Genomic DNA, 17758 nt, shown 5'->3' on the forward strand with positions numbered 1-17758 from the left:
TTGTGATGGTCAGATTTGTCTACAAAGTGCATGAACTTTAGGAAAGGTCTGCATAATTTCTGAATTTTGGTCATGCCATATTTTTGGGGTTGTGTACCTTGTAGGGAGTGTTGTGCAGTAAAAACATCATGTGATCCAAAGACAGCCAATGAACCCCTGTGTATGGAACAAGAAAGTCATTTATAAAAGTTCTCATGGCCACATGGAGCAGATGTGCCATTGTCTCCAATCTAATGGAATTGATTGATTAATTAATTAATTATCACATGGTGTTGTGTGTAGAATAGCCAAGAGATCCTAAGATTGTTTGGCAGCCAGAAGTTCTAGTTTAGCATTATGCACCACTAGGTGGTCAGCTAGACTTTTTTTCAAGGCAACAGACATTTCAGAAGTGCTTTGCCATTGCCTGCCTCTGCATCTGGTATTCCTTGGAGGTTGCCCTTCCAAATACTACCCAAGACCTGATGGGATCGGGCTAGCCTGCACTGTCATCATCATAGGGCACAGAAGAACTGGTGCTTTCTCATCTTTCATGAGTGGACAGAACTTTCTCTCTTTTCTCACAGCTGGGAGCAATGGGCTTTCCCCAGGCCTCTTATCTACCCTTCAAGGGTGGGGAATTACCAAGCTTCAGCTTCTCACCCCCAAGGAATTGAGGACTGGGAGAAAAAAATGCCCTCCACGTAGTATTTTTATGGGTAGCCAAGATCATCACCAGCCATGACATCACATTCTCCCAAAGCTCCACCCTCCCAGTGGCCCCCTCCCTCAAATCCCCTGGCATTTGTGGAGGCAGTGTTGAGACCCCTACCTTTCCTTCATCCATTCCTGAATAGGCAATTAATGAGCATTTGAGAAAAATGAATTCATGTCACTGTCTTCAGTGTATGAGGAATATATTGTGTTTTAGATTTTCCTTATTTCTTTATGTGTTGCTTTCAGATACCAAGGCCCTGTGGGATGACATTATTTATAATGCTGTCACCCAGACTCTAACTTGGGAAGCTGCCTGCCCTATTCATGTCAATGTCAGCCTTTGTAGGCTGATGAAAACAAGTGATCAATGTGTTGATCTGATGAACTCTTCAAAAACAGCTCCAGAGAAAGTAAGTGCAGATGAGTATGTCTGTGGACAGATGGGTACTCTTGTGCTTGGGTTCATCATTCCCTGTGGATGAGGCTAGGGTTGAGACTCTGTTTTTGCCATTGTCACTGCTGTCATTTTTATTGTCCCCTCCTGTTGTAGACATGGCAATTAAAAATACAGAATGCCAACTGGGATCTTGCAAAATGATGTCATGCGACAATAGCAGTCATTTTGAAAGTTGCCGGGCAACCGCAAGCAATATTGTTGAGGTTTCCATGCCTTGGTTTAGTGTCAGTCACTGTGTGTTTGTGTGTGTGTGTAAACTGAAAACAGCAAAAAGATGGAAAGAAGGGAGGGGGAAGCAGGAAGAAAAGGAGATGTCACAGGGTTTGCTGGGAAAAGGAGGGATGGAAAGGGGAACTGAAAAACAAGAATGCAGACAGAGAAGAGATGCTGCAGGGGCTGCCATGGGAAGGAAAAGTGGAGATAGTGTGGGGAGGGGGACTGAGGCAAGTAAGATCTCACATGAGTCCTCATGGTTCCCACATTTTGATCACAGAGTACATCCATAGAATTACTATGCAATTTCCATACAGAGCATCTCACTTGATATTTATACATAGAATTGTTCCATGGTGTCTATACTTGGTGTGCACCAAGTTAAGAATTCTGTTTTCAGCTCAGTGAATAAATGTATACAAATTTAAATCAATGAATAATCTTTTTAGGTCTTTAAAAACTTGTGGGATGGATGTTTGTCTTTTCAGAGTCTGCCGATAGCTAACTATCCAATCATTCTGTTTTCATTCAGGTAAAATATTCTCGTGTTGATGCACATCCAAGACTTTGCATGAAGGTACATTACTTCTGAATTAACCCGATTTCTGTAATGGATTGTAATGGATTGCACTAAAATTTCAGGCTTATTACAATACTAGGAATAACGCCTATTGTGGAAATAAATACAACGTACCCTAGAAAGAGGCTCTGGGAGAGTGCTCAGGCCTTGGGCACTCAGCGTCAATTTCCTGTGGTGACCTCAGCAGGGTATAATGACACAGAGTCCACCATTTTTTCCAGAGGAACTGATCTCTGCGACCTGAAAAACGGTTGTAACTTTGAGTGATCTCCACCCCACACCTGGAGATTGGCAACAATGGTTTCCCAGGAGAAAATGGCTGATTTAGAGGGTGGAGTTTATGGCATTGTACCTGTCTGAGGTCCCATCCCTCCTCTAACCTCACCCTCTCCAGGCTCCATTCCTCAAATCTCCAGAAATTTCCTAACCTGGCGTTGGCAACTCTATCTCCCTCCCAGGCAACTATCAACCTACCCTTATTTACCCCTCTGACTTCAGCTTTCTATCTCCTCCCCCTCCCTCCTAGAGAGCAGTTGTAATTCTGAGTGATCTCCAGCCCCCACCTGGAGATTGGCAACAATGGTTTCCCAGGAGAAAATGGCTGATTTAGAGGGTGGAGTTTATGGCATTGTACCTGTCTGAGGTCCCATCCCTCCTCTAACCTCACCCTCTCCAGGCTCCATTCCTCAAATCTCCAGAAATTTCCTAACCTGGCGTTGGCAACTCTATCTCCCTCCCAGGCAACTATCAACCTACCCTTATTTACCCCTCTGACTTCAGCTTTCTATCTCCTCCCCCTCCCTCCTAGAGAGCAGTTGTAATTCTGAGTGATCTCCAGCCCCCACCTGGAGATTGGCAACAATGGTTCCCCAGGAGGGAATGGCTGGTTTGGAGGGTGGAGTCTATGGCATTGTACCTGTCTGAGGTCCCACCCCTCCTCTAACCTCACCCTTTCCAGGCTCCACTCCTCAAGCCTCCAGGGATTCCCCAATCTGGAGTTGGCAACCCTATCTCCTTTCCAGCCAAGCATCAACCTGCCGTTATCTGCCCCTGACTCTTCAGCTTTCTGTCTCTCCCCCACACCTGCAGCCTCTACTGTGCTCTGAAGCCCTGACTGCTATGTCACATTGGCTGTCATAAGGAGGCCATCTCAGCAGAGTATAAGGACACAGAGTCCACCATTTTCTCCAGTGGAACTGATCTCTGCCATCTGGAGAACAGTTGTAATTCTGAGTGATCTCCAGCCCTCACCTGGAGATTGGCAACAATGGTTCCCCATGAGGAAAACTAGTCTTTCTCTGCAATGGGGACCAAAGAAGCTTACATCATTCTCCTCTCCTCCTTTTGACTTGCACAACAACCCTGTTTTACTGACAGAACCAAGCTTGGTTGTCTAGCAATGTGCATGATTTATTCTGACAGGAAAATGGCCAAGCTGGCAGTGGGCAGGAGAGGGGTTACACTGAAAGTGTGACTTCTCTGAAATTACAGTTTCCACAGGAAGAACCTGGGTCTGGCACTCCCTGCTCTGAAGCGCTGCTATGCCTAGGGTAGCCAACCTCCAGGTGGAGCCTGGAGCTGGCAACCCTAGTCAGGACTGGCCCCAATGAGTTCCTCACAACAGCCACTGAGGGAATAGTTAGTCCCACAGAGGAGCCAGGCAGAAGAATTGTCTTCATCAGGAGACACAGCCATTTGCCAGTGCTTCTGACAGGGAACAGTGACTGAAGGGGGAGTGGGTGGGGAAGAGGAGCAGACCCAGCACCCGACCAATGGCACATGAGTACTCTTGAGTGGTGGCTGATGGGCCAATGGCTGAGGGAGCGCATTGCACAGCCAATGGGAGAGCTGGAAAGTGCCACCCCACTTCACAATTATATATAAGGAGAGATTAAATCCTGGTTGATGGATTATGGGGTTTTTTGGTGTACATAGATGGACAGAAAGTACCTCTCTTCGGTCGAATCTACATATGCATTTTAGAATCAGCTTGGTGCTGCTGTTATCCCGTGTGGTTTAGAACTGCTGCACCTCTGCTTTCAAGTTAGCATTAGGGGAGCTGTCCACTTTGTCTTTTTTCAGTTATCTAATCACAATCTATTGCTCATCACTAGATGGCCCCTGGGGGTTACTGGAGTGTTCTGGGACTGGAATGAGAGGCCCCACAGTGGAATGGTAGCCCCTGGAGTTAGCAGGAGTATTCTGGGACTGGAATAACCAGCTCCAGAGTGGAATGACAGCCCAGGAGGTAGGAGATGTGTCCTGGGACTGTAATAATAGGCCTGGCATTCCAGTTCCAGGACACTCCTCTTACTCCAAGGGGATGTCATTCCACCATTGGGCCTGTCATTCCACTCCCAGAATACAACTGCTACCCCGAGAGGATGTCATTCCACTCTGGGGCCTGTTATTCCAGTCCCAGAACACTGCTGCTACCCCCAAGGGCTGTCATTCCACTCTGGGGCCAGTCATTCCAGTCCCAAAACACTTCTGTTACTCCTAGGGTCTGTCATTCTTACCCCTGTGAACTTAAAAATGAGAAACGCCATGACTACAAGGCAGTAATTGCAATTTTTTTAACCAACTGCAAGCTCTTACTCGAAAAAACTGCTGACTGTGCATTGCCCAGTCATATTCAGTGATTATAAATTTAATAAACAGATAAATTTCAAATAAAATTTTTTGAGGACTGGTACATAGCGATGAGTAAAAGCAGCCATGCAGGAATCAAACCAATTTACCCACTGAGCTAAACATAAGGTCTTGTGTTTTACTGCTGAGTGTGCCTCCTACAGCTCAAAATCCCCCCCTGAACTTAAAAATGTCCCATAAAGCGGGGGGGGGGGGGTTTCAAGAAAATAAATGGTTTGAAAGTGGATAGATAAGTTTTGGAAGATAAAATTTGAGGGCTGGTACATAGCTATGAGGAAATAGAGCCAAGTGGGAATAAAATTAGAAACACCATTTCTGGATTTAAACGTTTTGAGATAAATGTAAGCTCTTACTGCACCAGTAGTGAATTAAAAAATGTTCAGTCGGTCTGTAAAAGGGGTCAAGAAATAAAAGCTTCAAAACAAGATAAAAATTTAAAAAATTATTTTGGGGGCTAGTTAGTAAAAAGAGAAAAGAGTACTGTTGGAATCGAACCACGAGTTACCGTCTAGTTTATTGTGCACCACCAGTTGGAATTATTTAAGAATTAGTGGCGCAACGGCTCAAAAATGTCTGCATTAGGTTGACAGCGCAACGAAACCAGAAAGGAGGGGTTAGAGCAGCAAAGAACAGCATTCATTTAAACCAGTGCGGAGCGGCTATGACAATGGAGTCACTACCAGAGGGCGGGAACTATATGTAGACACTGATTTTTATACTGGTGTACTGCCAGCATGAAACCCACATGTGGATTCAAATGTAGACAGTTTGTTGGGGGACGGGAGTGAAAATGTCAGGAAACCGGCAAGAAACCCACATGTGGATTCGACCTTCATCTCTTTTCTTTCTCATCACTGCTCATTTGTTGTGCTACTGGGAATGGAAGTGAAGAAGAAAAGGCTCTGTCCCCATGCAAGATTGAAGCAATCACCATTAGTAAGGTTCTGAGAGACAGTTTGATGAGCAGTTAAGAAAGCATCCATCTTATGAATGGTTTATTATTCTATTTGAATTATTTAGGTTGTTGTCAGGAAGAACCACCCAGTGCTAGTTTGGGCTCTGCTCAAAGTACTGAGGATCATTCCCTATTTAGTTCTGTTTTGACTCCTCAGTCGGGAACTTATATGAGTAATAATACAGTCATCAGTCATTCAACCCTTGCCCAAATAAAAATGTATGTTATTAATTTGGTAAGGGAGTTGAATGGACTTCCAAAAAAGTCGTAGAAATAAAAATCAGGGAAGGGGGTTCTATTGAGATGCCAAGATAAAAATTAATCTTTCAAAACATTTCCCATGTTAGTAAAGGAATAGAACAACAGCAAAGATCCCATGGAGAAAATATAAGAAAAATAAGAAAAATTGCAGTTTCTCCTTCAATGCAGTTTGGAATATGAATATTCAGCTGAATATACCTTGCAATTTATAAATAATTAAAAGAGAGGTATAAAACACCACAGTGTTATTGCTTCAATTAAATCTCAGGGAAATGGAGTTACAGAATACTGAAAACAGTTTTATTACTTTTCCCCACTTGTCTGGGTTGATTTGACCCAGATTTTTGGTTAAGGATCTAATGAGCTTGAGTAATTATCTGTGAAGGACTATCATTTGGGTTTAATGGGGTTTTGGATTAATCATACCAGAATATATCATATGGCAAGAGATCCAGATTTTAATTATTTAATTCATTCAACTTTTTTTTGTGGCATTCTTCTGAAATTATAAATTCAGACTGGGCAAAATTTATGCAACTAACCACTTTTTTAAAACGTTTCAGTTTACAACAAAGCGTGGCTCTTGGGTTAGATGCCCGTTTGCTCATGGAAATGCCCAAGGTAAAACATTCATTATGGTTCTAAAATATCTCTCTGCATGAATAATGGATTGATTGGATTCAAAGTAACCTTAGCATAATGAACTACCTAGCTGCGATGGATGGTTTCCAGTTCAATCACTTTCAAATAGACTATTGGAATGTTAAAATAAATGGTGGAGTTTGGCAGTTTAACTGCTGGCCAGCTGACAGAGTTGGGGGTTGTTGGATTTTGGTGGGAGAAGGGTTAGGAGGTCAGCTGGTTAAGCAGGGAATTCATTAGGTACTTTAAGTATTCTGAAGATAGGTAGGGTTTAGGTGCTATTCCTGTCAAAAATAGTTTATTATTTATTTATTTATTTATTTATTTAAATTTCTACCCTGCCCTCCCCACGAATGGGCTCAGGGCAGCTAACAAACAGGGGCACCATGTGCCAATACATAAAAGTGAAAAGCCCTTCTGGTCCTTGTTATAAATCTGAGTCAAACAAGAAACCCGCTTTGTAATTGTTATGCTTTTGCAGGACCTAGCACTCCAGTAACTTTGGCTGCGGTCACACGGAGCATTAGGCACGCTAGAGGGACAGAAGATAGGCGGATTTTCCGAGCGCGATCTCACCGCCACATCTGGGAAGCGTTGAGCTCCTGTGGTGAACCCGAGGCTTCCCGCGGAAGATGCGCGGTAAAAAACTAGTACCTCGAAGGTACTAGTTTCCTGAAACCGCGGGGCAAGGGCGGGCGTCTGATCGCGTTTCCGGTGGTAGTTCCGGCGCCTGCCCATGTCCCCTCACAAAAAGGGTTTTTTTCCCCCAAAGTCTCCACGGATGCGCACAAGCACCCAAGGGAGCATGCGCACATTTGAGTTTAAAAAACCCCCAACCCCGTTTGCCCTGCGCCCTGCTTCTTTGCCGTGCCACAGGACTGTGGAGTGATTGGCACCTCCCCCCTACTACGGGACCTCCACGGGACCTCCATGGTAGGTCTGCTTGCGCAACCGCGTGGTTTTTAGCCCCTGGGCAAACAGCCACGCTCCCCCCCCCTGCATTTTCCTGCCCGTGTGCCCGCAGCCTATGTTACTTTAATAATGAGAGGGCTAGAGAAAAGGAAATCAAAGAAACAACCAAGCCTCACATACCACTGAAACAGTCCTGTTTCTTAGTTGTTTTCAAGTCTACTGTGTGGTTCCTTCAAACCTATAATTGCCTTATAACAGGCAAAATGAATGCTGGGTGAGATCTTGAGTCCAGGCATTGCCCTCATTAAAGTACAAGAAGACTAATCAGTTCTTAAAAAAACCCTCAATTATAAAAATGAAAGTATAAGAAACAGCAAAAGAAGTTTGTAGGGTGTGAAATTTCTCTAGTTTCTAGGTCTGGAGATGTGGTGTCATCACACTAGTTGGTACCCTATGACATCTATGGGGTATTTAAAGAACAGAGTTTAAGAATCATCAAACTGGAAACATAATTAAGTTTCATTAGCATCTCTTACAGTGGAAGCAGTAGAAGTATCTATACGTCTAGTATATGTTGTAAATGTGAGATTCCTGGGATGCCACTCTTATGTTTAGAAATTAGGCTCTTAGAATTGCACTGGGTTGGGAACTTTGCAGGCTGTGTTCAAAGCTTAGATGTTGATGCGTGGGATAGAATTATGTAATTGGACATAATCCTATCTGTAAAAAGTCCATAAATAATAATCAGTATCATAGAGTTGGTAGAAGAAATGGGCAGTTGGTTATCAGCTCTGAGTCTCAGTGATGAAGCTGGGTGTAGATCAAAACAGTTAGTTGGATCCTTCAGTCTAACAATAGAAGGCATTGATGTTCATGGCTATTTCTCACATTCTATTTCTCCCCAGCAGTTCCATCCAACCCTGGGAAAGTTGAATTCTGTGGCCCTGCAACTTACATGGGCTAATAAAAGAGAGAGGGGGCTATTTGTCTGTATTTCCCTTCCCCACTGCAGCCTCTCAGCCTATTAGCCTATGCAGGTCCCATAACTTGGTTGTCTGGGCATGATTTACCTGCCTCCAACTGGTGACTTCTCTGGATGGGGGAGGGTTTGGGCAGCTGCTGCAATGAAGGAAGTTTCCGGGCCATTGCTGTCTTATCAGCTGAGTGGCAGTCAAAGAATATGGTGGAGTAGAGCCATAGAAGAAGCAGGGAGAGAGTCCAGATTCTTGTGGGAATGGGAGTTTCTATGAGAACTTGGACACCCTGAGGGAGCATATATAATTAGTTGCTCTTTCTGTAAAATGGTCAGGACAGCAGCTGATGAAAAGGCATCCAACTGCTGTCAGGATGGGGATAAAAAAGGAGGAAGATTCAAGTGTGGCAATCTTTCTCCCCTTTTGATCTATTGGGGGGGGGATTAAAAAGGGCTGGATGGAGGACAAAGTCAGAAGACTGGCGAGGGAACATGGATACTAACCCCCAGATACCTGGGAATCAACTTTCCAGGGGTTAGATGAGACTGTGTGGGAAAGCAATGTGAGAAAGATTCCTTTGGATCACATTGTCAGTGACATATTTCTTCTTGTTCAGCTTGGACAATGAAAGTCTCTGCGATGGAAGAACAGATACAAGTTTCCTTCACATCAAATACTGAGGCACAGTTTTCAGTTCTTGTTTGTAACATAACTGAGTCGTCTTCATGTGACTCTGCTGGAATACCCCAGTCAATCTCAGTGGTATGTGCATTTTTTCTCTCTCATAAACTTCTAATTGCATCCAGCATGCTCAAGGCAAAAATGTTTAGAAGCATGATATGCAGTGGGAACATCTGTGTACTCCAGTTGAGTACACTTACAACTCAAGATATACATTCTCATAGCTCAAGATATCTAAATAAGGAGAACTGCGTAACATTGGACAGTAGCCAGGATTTACTGTGAAGTGGGATATCTAATGTAAATTAATAAAAAAACTCCTCTCAAGTGCATTATGTTTTGTACAGCCCAAATTACTGTGAAAATCATGTAGATTTTATTACATTGAGCTATCACCTTTGATTTTTGAGTCATTTCCTTTACATCATCTCACTGAATTATCAAAGTTATATAGATTTGTAATAGAAACACTTGTCCTTATGTTAGAAAATGCAGAACTGAGAGAGATGAAGTGGCTTGGGCTCACAAGACAAAAGGTTCCATCACGTTTTCTTTATTTGAGGGACAAAACTCTGAATACCAGTGCTAGCAAGCAACATCAGGAGAAGGAACTGTGGCTCAGTGACAGAGCATCTGCTTGGCATGCAGAAGGTTCCCAGTTCAATCCCTGGCACTTCAATTAATTGGATCAGGTAGTAGGTGGTGTGAAAGACCTCTGGAGAAGAGCTGCCAGACTGAGTAGACAATACCGACCTTGACGGACCAATGGTCTGATTTCATATAAGGCAGTTTCATGTTTTCATGTGAAGGCCTTGGCCTCTATGCCCAGTTTGTTGGGCCTCTAGGGAAACTGATTGGCCACTGTGTGAAAAATCTGCTAGAGCAGACGGACCAGTGTTCTCATCCAGGAGGGCTCTTTCTTATACGTTCAAATGTCATAGGCAAATCACATTTTATTTGTCATGAAAATGAGCCATTCTTCCCTCTTCCTCCCCTTGCAAGTGGAGCTGAAAGATTATCCTGCTGAGGAAATTTTTTGTCTGCATTCAGACAGGCACTTCAATCCACTGTTGCCCTGCCTCTAAGTAAACCAGATTATTTTGTACCAGAGAATCGTGATCAGACTCACCCCTTTTAGTGCACTTCAAAGTGCTTCTACTGGCCCTGGAGTGATCAGACAGCAGCAGGCATGGAGTCAGCCCGTCAGCCATTTTTTCAAAAAGTTGGTCCTCGGAGCATGCCCACAAGCACGGATGAGCCTGCTGGGATATGTAGTTCGTGGGGCTGTCAGCCATTTTTTTTTTACAAGTTTGCCTTCGGAGCAATCACACAAGTGCTTGCTGAGAATGCTGGGATATGACTGCCATCCTCCCTCTAATCTTTTCAATTTACCCCTTCTCCAAAGGACAGAAAAAAGCTGAAGAACAGAGGCATCTTTCTTTTAGGGTTTTTAAAAAGAAAACAAAGTTTTGAGCAGCCCCGGGGGGGGGGGGGAGAGGTGCGAATAAGCAGTTGTACACACATTGCTAAGTACTTTTTTAAAAATGGTGGATGGAAAACGAGATCAGTCAGACGAGATCAGTCAGACCTGCCTGATGGCTTGGGTGTGCAAGAGTGCGACCAGACAGCAGGAAATACATTTTGGAACCAGCTCAGACCAACAAGACTGGACTTTCTCATGTATCAAAGAAACATGCAGCAAGGAGGGAGGAAGGGGACTCGTTCAACTGGGAATCGACAGACAGATGTTGCTGGCTGATCATGCCCTTTAAATCCATAAGGGAACAGCAAAGGCAACGGATCAAACTGCCCATGTGAACACAGGGTTTGATCATAACTTCAGTGTGTTGTGGCATCTGAATATGAAATTTAATTCTTATCCACAGATTCTAAACAGTTCATTCCTGGCTTACAACTCTGGTTTGTATGCAAGAAATACAAGCCAGTTTGGTGTAGTGGTTAAGTGTGCGGACTTTAATCTGGGAGAACCGGGTTTGATTCCCCACTCCTCCACTTGCACCTGCTGATGTGACCTTGGGTCAGTCACAAGCTCTGGCACAGCTGTTCCTGAAAGAGCAGTTTGTGTCAGAGTTCTCTCAGCCCCACCCACCTCACAGGGTGTCTGTTGTGGGGAGGGGAAGGGAAAGGAGTTTGTAAGCCGCTCTGAGACTCCAAGTGAAGGGTGGGGTATAAATCTAATCTCTTCTTCCTCTTCTTTTTAAAGTACTCAGCAAATAATGGTTGGACTGAAGACTTTCTGTACCACAAAGCTTTCCATCTTGATATGGTGTGAGGGTGAGGAGTGGGGAGGCTGTGCGAGTCTGAAGGTTTCTGGCTGGATTTTGTAACAAACAAATTATGGTTTATTTGTGATGCCTGAACTCAGCTGTAGTGCTTTATGGCATTTGGGAGTATTGATATAGCCTTTTGAAGTAGCCAAGTAAACAAGAAAGCTGTGAAATGCAGGCATGTGAAGTGGCCTTCAAGCACCTCTTACAAAAGAGGCCAGAAGCACAAGATCTTCACTTACAGCTGAATGGTGATTTAGCCTATTTCAGCCATCCTGTCCAGACAGAGTCCTAAAGGTTTCTTAGGGGTGGAAATGTGGCTCAGTGGTAGAGCATCAGCTTTCCATACAGAAGGTCCCTGGTTCAATCCCTGGCATCTCCTGTTAAAAGGAGCAGGCAGTAGGTGATGTGAAAGACCTTTGTCTGAGACCCTGGAGAGCCACTGCCAGTCTAAGTAGACAACACTCACCTCAATGGTCTGACTCGGTATAAGGTAGCTTCATGTGTTCACCTGAGGCAACTGACAAGGCTTGAAGGAACTGGAACAGGATTTCTGTCAGCTGCTCCAGCTGCTTCCCACAATGAATAGAGAACTAGCATAATGCAAACCATTGTAGTTTTTCTTTAAAGATAAGAGGCATTGAATAAGGAAATAAGGCATGCTTATTCATCTACGTTGACTTGAGGCTTATGGACTTCCCTGTTTTTCTCCCCCACTCCAGGGTGGTTCAATGTCAACATATGTCAACATTTCAGGAAAAACATGTGGTTTGAATATCTGCGTTCAGGTACAAATCCTGCCTTTTAAGGTTAATTTTGTAGCTGCATGGAAATAACTATCAGCAGGGGGAAGCAACATGTCTGCTTCCTCCATGCTGGCTCTGGCTACGATATGTCTGAAGTTTGTAAAGAGCATTATTAATTATCTAAACATGCTGCAACTCACCCAATCAGTGCTTTTATGAATTATTTAATAAATATACCCCCCAAGAGCATTTCCAGCTGGCACACCACCTGTGAAGGTGAAAAACCATTAGCCTAATCTGTTCTTTATAATTGTAGCATCAAAAAGATGGGTAGAGTGACAAATAGTTGATATCCTTTAGTGGGTAAAAGTTGAGCAAAATGGATTACAAACACAGAATCCATAGATATATGCAAGGCTTTTTTGGTAGAGAAAGCCCAGCAGGAACTTATTAGCATAATAGGCCACACCCAACAGCAGAAACTCATTAGCATATTAGCCCACACCCCCACATTACCAGAAGTGTGGTCATTCAGCCACACCAACCTTTTGCTTCTTATTCTGTTTACCTTGTTTGTAGTCAAAAACCAGGGCTTTTTTTTGTAGCAGGAACCCTTTGCATGTTAGGCCACACACCCCTAATGTAGCCAATCCTAATGAGTTCTTGCTGTTGGGTGTGGCCTATTATGCCTATGAGTTCCTGCTGGGCATGGCCAACTCGGGAGCCAGCCAGAACTCCGTTCCTGTGCGTTCCTGCCCAAAAATAGCCCTGGATGTATGGATAGCAGTTAACTTGTTAGGATCCAAATCTAGTTAACAGATCACAGTACAGGGTGCTCCTCTCTGCATTCTAGACAATTAGCTGCAGGTCAAACCCAGTGATACGGAAACTCTGCAAGACCAAACAACAATTCAGTGCATTATGGTCATGCCACTTAATCTGTACTTTCCAGATATTTGAGCACTGAGCTTGAAAGGAGAAAATGCGCGTAGCTACTTTAATTCTATTTACAATACTACTTTTATTAGTTAAATTTCTGCTTTCTTAATTTGCAGTCCCCCCATCCCATGACTTTTGAAAGTTCTAATGGTTTCATCTAACCCTAAGAATTTCTAACTGCTACATTTCAGATCTATTTGTTCTACTGTTTTTGAGGTATTAGGGCTTTTTAACATGAGGATTTTGGTGCAGCATAGCTTCTTAATGACATCTGTTTTCCTCTCCCTTACGCACAGCATCATTTGCTGGTTGCTACTCTCCTGGTTTTTCCTTGAGTTTCCCCCATTTCCCACCCAGACCATTGCAAAGGTATCCCATACAGACTAGGAGAAATGGAAGTCCTAAAGTAGCATCACCCCCCCGCCCCACTGAGCTCCTTTCCTTCCCCAAACACCGCTTTCTCCCGGCACCACCCTCAACCCTCTAGGAATGTCCTGGCCCAGATTTGGCAGCCTTGTGTTCCTCCTCCTGCCTCCTGACATGGTGGCTGCATTCCAATGTCACAACTGGAATTAAACTGCACACAGTTTGTTGCCCTGATCACCCTTGCTCCTCCCAGCTCTCTCCTCCTTGCGTTGAACTTGCTAAAGCTCCCTGAGAAAACCTGAGGTGATATATATTGACCAGGTAAAGGGCAAATGAAATAACTGGGCTGAAAGGCAAGCAGATTATTGCTCCTGACCTATATAAAAGTCTCACTCTAATTGGCCACATGTTGTCAGTTAAACTGATCGTGTTCCTAATATCATGCAGTGGTTGCAAGGAAAAAAGTGCAGATCTGTGTTTAAAACAAACCTTCATTAACTATACCATAATGTTTGCATCAGATGGAAATGACTTTTTCCTCCTTTCTTTTACAAGGGATGGAGGACAGATGTGGATTATTCTATTCCTACATATGTCTGTGGTTTGCCCTGTGGTAAGTGTTGACAATAACAGAGCTGCTACTTAAAAACATACAAAACATTTTGTTGGGTCTGCAGCAGAATCAATTGGTTCTGGAGATCAGCATGGGGTTGCATTCATCCTTTGCAAATGTATACATGAGCGCTATGATCAGGGCTAATTGACATATGAGGGCAGCCTCCACCTAATCCCCTCTGGAGAGTGTGGGGCCTTTGCTGGTCTCCTGTCTGGGCTATGGTCACCTGAAGGTGGCATGTGTCTTGGCATCTCCTTTGGAGTGGTGAATACAGAGCCCAAAGATGTCCATAATGGCAGAGGCTCAAAAAGGCCAATGCAATCTTGGCGGTCATGTAGACACTGTCCAGGTGCACGCATTGGTTCCTAGCCATGGCACTGGCCTGCAAACATGACCTCTCTGGGAACATGGTGGCAGCCCCAAGAATTGCCAAGTTTTTGCTTGTGGTCCTCCATAATCAGTGAAGAAAATTACACTACCAAGTGTGAGATCAATGCTGTTTCCCCTTTTCTGCAGAATCTTACTGGGTAGGCCAGTCATGTCTGGGCCCAAAGGGATGGAAAGTAGATTTGGGAGTGGAGGAGTCTTGCCCAAAAGTCATATAATCCCATAGCACCAATTCCTTAGTAGGAAAGTGGAGGAAGATACGAAAGGAATGACTTGATAAGAAGTCTTAAATGGTATTAGTGGAGTCCACAAATAATTCATTGTTTAACAACATCTTTGGGATCACTAGGAAACAAGACAGCTAGTATTCTAAATGTTCTAATGAAGAGAATTTTGATATCAAGGGTCTGCTTATTAAGCAGGGGCAGATGCCTTTTAAAACAGCATAGGAACAAGTTGTACTGAGCAGCCCCCAACTAGGGCCACTTGATTCAGTCCTGGCAAGCAGTAAAAAGTACAGCATGGCATGGTGGTTAGAGTACTGGACTAGGACCTGGAGGATCCAGATTCAAACCTCCACTCTTCCATGCTGCTCACTGGATGTCCTTGGGCCAATCACCCATGCTCAGGATAACCTACCTCACAGGGTTGTTGTAAAGGTAAAAGGGTGGAGGGAAGGTGTTTGTATGCCACCCTAATCTCCTTGGAGGAACAGTGAGATGGAAATATAAACAAACAAACAGCGATGGATGTAGATTCATCCATTGCATCTTCCTGTTCGGCCATGAACCAGGTCTGAGCTGAGTGGTGCTGCCTCAGGTCTACCTGGTGGTAGCACAGAATGAGGCGATAGGGAGTCTACACCTGTCATTGGGACTGCCTGCTGGGTCCACACTGACCATGCTCAGAGCTTCTGCCAGCAACAACAGAGCTTGACTTGGCTTGCTCCTGGCTTTCAGTGTCCCTGCATAACACCACCCTAGTTAAAGAGCCAATCTATACATTTTTACTAATAAACAAGGCCTTTTTTTTGGAAAATATTGCAGCCTTTTCATCTCGAAGTCAACAACATTTTGAGACTTCTTTCAACATCCTCTCCGCAGTGGCAATGCTTGCTGTTCTTGTCGTTATGACGGTTCTCCTCGGACATCAGTTCTTACCAGGTACTAATTTGTGGACAGAAACATGGATCCTGAATTTTGGATGACCAGGAGAGAGAGTGGGAAAAAAGAGGTTTATTCACTGTGGGAGGGTGGAGCTGTGTTATACTAGAAAGGGCTTCCTCATAGAGCCACTTAAATTGGAAGAAGGCTCCTTAGACTGGAGGAAGGCTTCACACTTTACTCAGTAGAGTGGTAGGATAAGGGTAGGATTGACTAGTTTTTAAAAGGACCGACAGGTGGGTTTGCAATGGGGTCGCGAAGAGTCGGACTCGACTGTGCGACTGAACAACAACAACATGATTCTGCCATTGGTGCACCCTCCAAAATGTCCAAAAGAGGAATTGAAAAGAAAGGATGCTCAGTCTTTCTGGAAATTTGAAGCTCAACCACTTCCACCATCCAAGTTCTCCTTTGGACATTACAATGAAAACACAAAGCAATTACTCATTCACTTAATGAAGTCTGGATATTCTCTTGGTGGAAAGTCCCATTTATTGTCCTGCATTCGTTTTATTCTTTTGCTGCTGAGGATCTAAAACAGCTATTGCATGCAGCCTGTACACAGTACTGTTATTGTTCCAGCAACAATAGTAAAAGTTGTTGTATATTAAATAAGTGGAAGTAGAGGGCAAGGATTGTAGGTGCAAAATGATAAACAGTTCCCTGTTAGAGATTTCTTGTTAAACAGAGAAGGAACCCAAGAATTATAAGCATCCTTCTCTGGGTTAAGAGAGGTGCCCTCTCTCAAAACAGCTTAACTTGTTAAAGGAAGTAAATAATCTTCTGTTTTACATTTCTGGGAAGGAGATGTGCAAGTTGTGATCTCATCACCTTGTAAGGAAGACATGCAAATACCCTCTTCACATGTTACAGTGGAACCTCAGAAAAAGGATGCATCATCTTTTTAAAGGGGAGAATGATGCTGTAAGATACTTTGGATTTGGGGGAAAATGGGGAATAACTATCAAATTGCTGACCTGGATGGCCCAGGCTAGCCTGATCTTGTCAGATCTTGGATGCTAAGCAGGGTCAGCCATGGTTAGTACTTGGATGGGAGACCACCAAGGAATTCCGGTGTTGCTATGCAGAGGCAGGCACTGGCAAATCACCTCTTTTCATCTCTTGCCTTGAAAACCCTACAGGGTCACCCTAAATCGGCTGCGACCTGATGGTCTATTCCACTGCTCCACTAACTAACTAAACAACAAAATAAAATTTATGGCTGGGAAAACCACCTTAAGCCAGCCCTGAAAATACCTTTCTGGATATTCTGCTAGATACTTTCATTTAAGAGTCAGTTAGAGGCTTAAAATATAGCCGTTCAGAATTAGAAAATGTGGGTGATTCATACAGGCATGGCCTGGGCCCAGGAGGCCATCACTCAGTGATTTGTCATTTGTCTCACAGCTGAAACCCATTCAGGAGCATTGGGGGATGACTGTGGTCCTTTCCGCATTAGACCTTAAATCCTGGTTCAGCCCTGTCCCCAAATTTACATTCTACACTACACTCGAGTTCACCCCTGTAATTATCTCAGGGTATCTTTTGTTTCCACATTACATTGAGGTCCTCCCGGTTTTGCCCCATACTTGTCTCAGGATAAACGGATGCTGTTCTAGCCAGGGATGAATGCAAGGTATCATGTCCCGAGTTGAACTCTGATAAAACCAGGGATGAGATCCAAGTGTGGAAAGGACCAGATTCACACATGCAAATCTGATGGTGCTGTCATCAGGGGTTGTTTGTGGATGAGTCAGTATTTTTAAAATACAAAGGATCTTCTCATCTTGCACTGTTATAAACCAAGTCATGTTCACTATCTACACTTGTGAGTCAGCTTGCTGACTCTTCAGGACCAATTTAGGCAAGTCTCCCAAAGATTGTCAGTAGATTATTTCTAACTGGGCTTTTTAATATGCCAGACAGAAAGCTATATGAATGAATCTAAAAGAGGATATTTACTGATAATATCTGTTTTGCAGTTCTTCACAGAAAGATAAAGGAAAGAAAAGGTGCAACACATATCAAAACACAAAGGTAGGCATGTGTTCTTTTTCAAGACAACCTTTACAATATGTGGGGCTTATATTATTTCAGAGATATACAGAGACATGTCAGTGTTCATGGATGAAACCACATACTGATGTAGAGGTCAGTGCAACACATTCTTTCTAGATTTGGGGCTGAAACAGTGTCACACCTTTTTGGTTAATTTCAAGGGGCAGCAGTG

General features: G+C 43.8%; 1 protein-coding gene, 1 long non-coding RNA gene and 1 other non-coding gene across 3 annotated transcripts in view; all 3 read left to right on the forward strand.

The window, feature by feature from the left end:
- Positions 1-9308, forward strand: part of IL17REL (interleukin 17 receptor E-like) — a 35020-nt gene extending 25712 nt beyond the window's left edge. Inside the window, exons 7-10 of the mRNA XM_015417886.1 lie at positions 943-1106; positions 1899-1943; positions 6378-6435; positions 8959-9308. Coding sequence (XP_015273372.1) covers positions 943-1106; positions 1899-1943; positions 6378-6435; positions 8959-9308 — 617 coding nt within the window. The remainder of the gene's footprint in view (positions 1-942; positions 1107-1898; positions 1944-6377; positions 6436-8958) is intronic.
- A 2313-nt stretch (positions 9309-11621) lies between these two features.
- On the forward strand, positions 11622-11693 carry TRNAG-UCC. The gene has a single exon. It is a non-coding gene; the product is annotated as a tRNA-Gly (tRNA).
- Positions 11694-12033: 340 nt separating this feature from the next.
- Positions 12034-15505, forward strand: LOC107116038. Its single transcript, XR_001482692.1, has 3 exons — positions 12034-12099; positions 13918-13975; positions 15412-15505. It is a non-coding gene; the product is annotated as an uncharacterized LOC107116038 (long non-coding RNA).
- The last annotated feature ends 2253 nt before the right edge of the window (positions 15506-17758 follow it).

The sequence above is a fragment of the Gekko japonicus genome, unplaced genomic scaffold, assembly GCF_001447785.1.
Source record: "Gekko japonicus isolate JY-2015 unplaced genomic scaffold, Gekko_japonicus_V1.1 scaffold528, whole genome shotgun sequence".
In the NCBI taxonomy this organism is placed as follows: Eukaryota; Metazoa; Chordata; class Lepidosauria; order Squamata; family Gekkonidae; genus Gekko; species Gekko japonicus.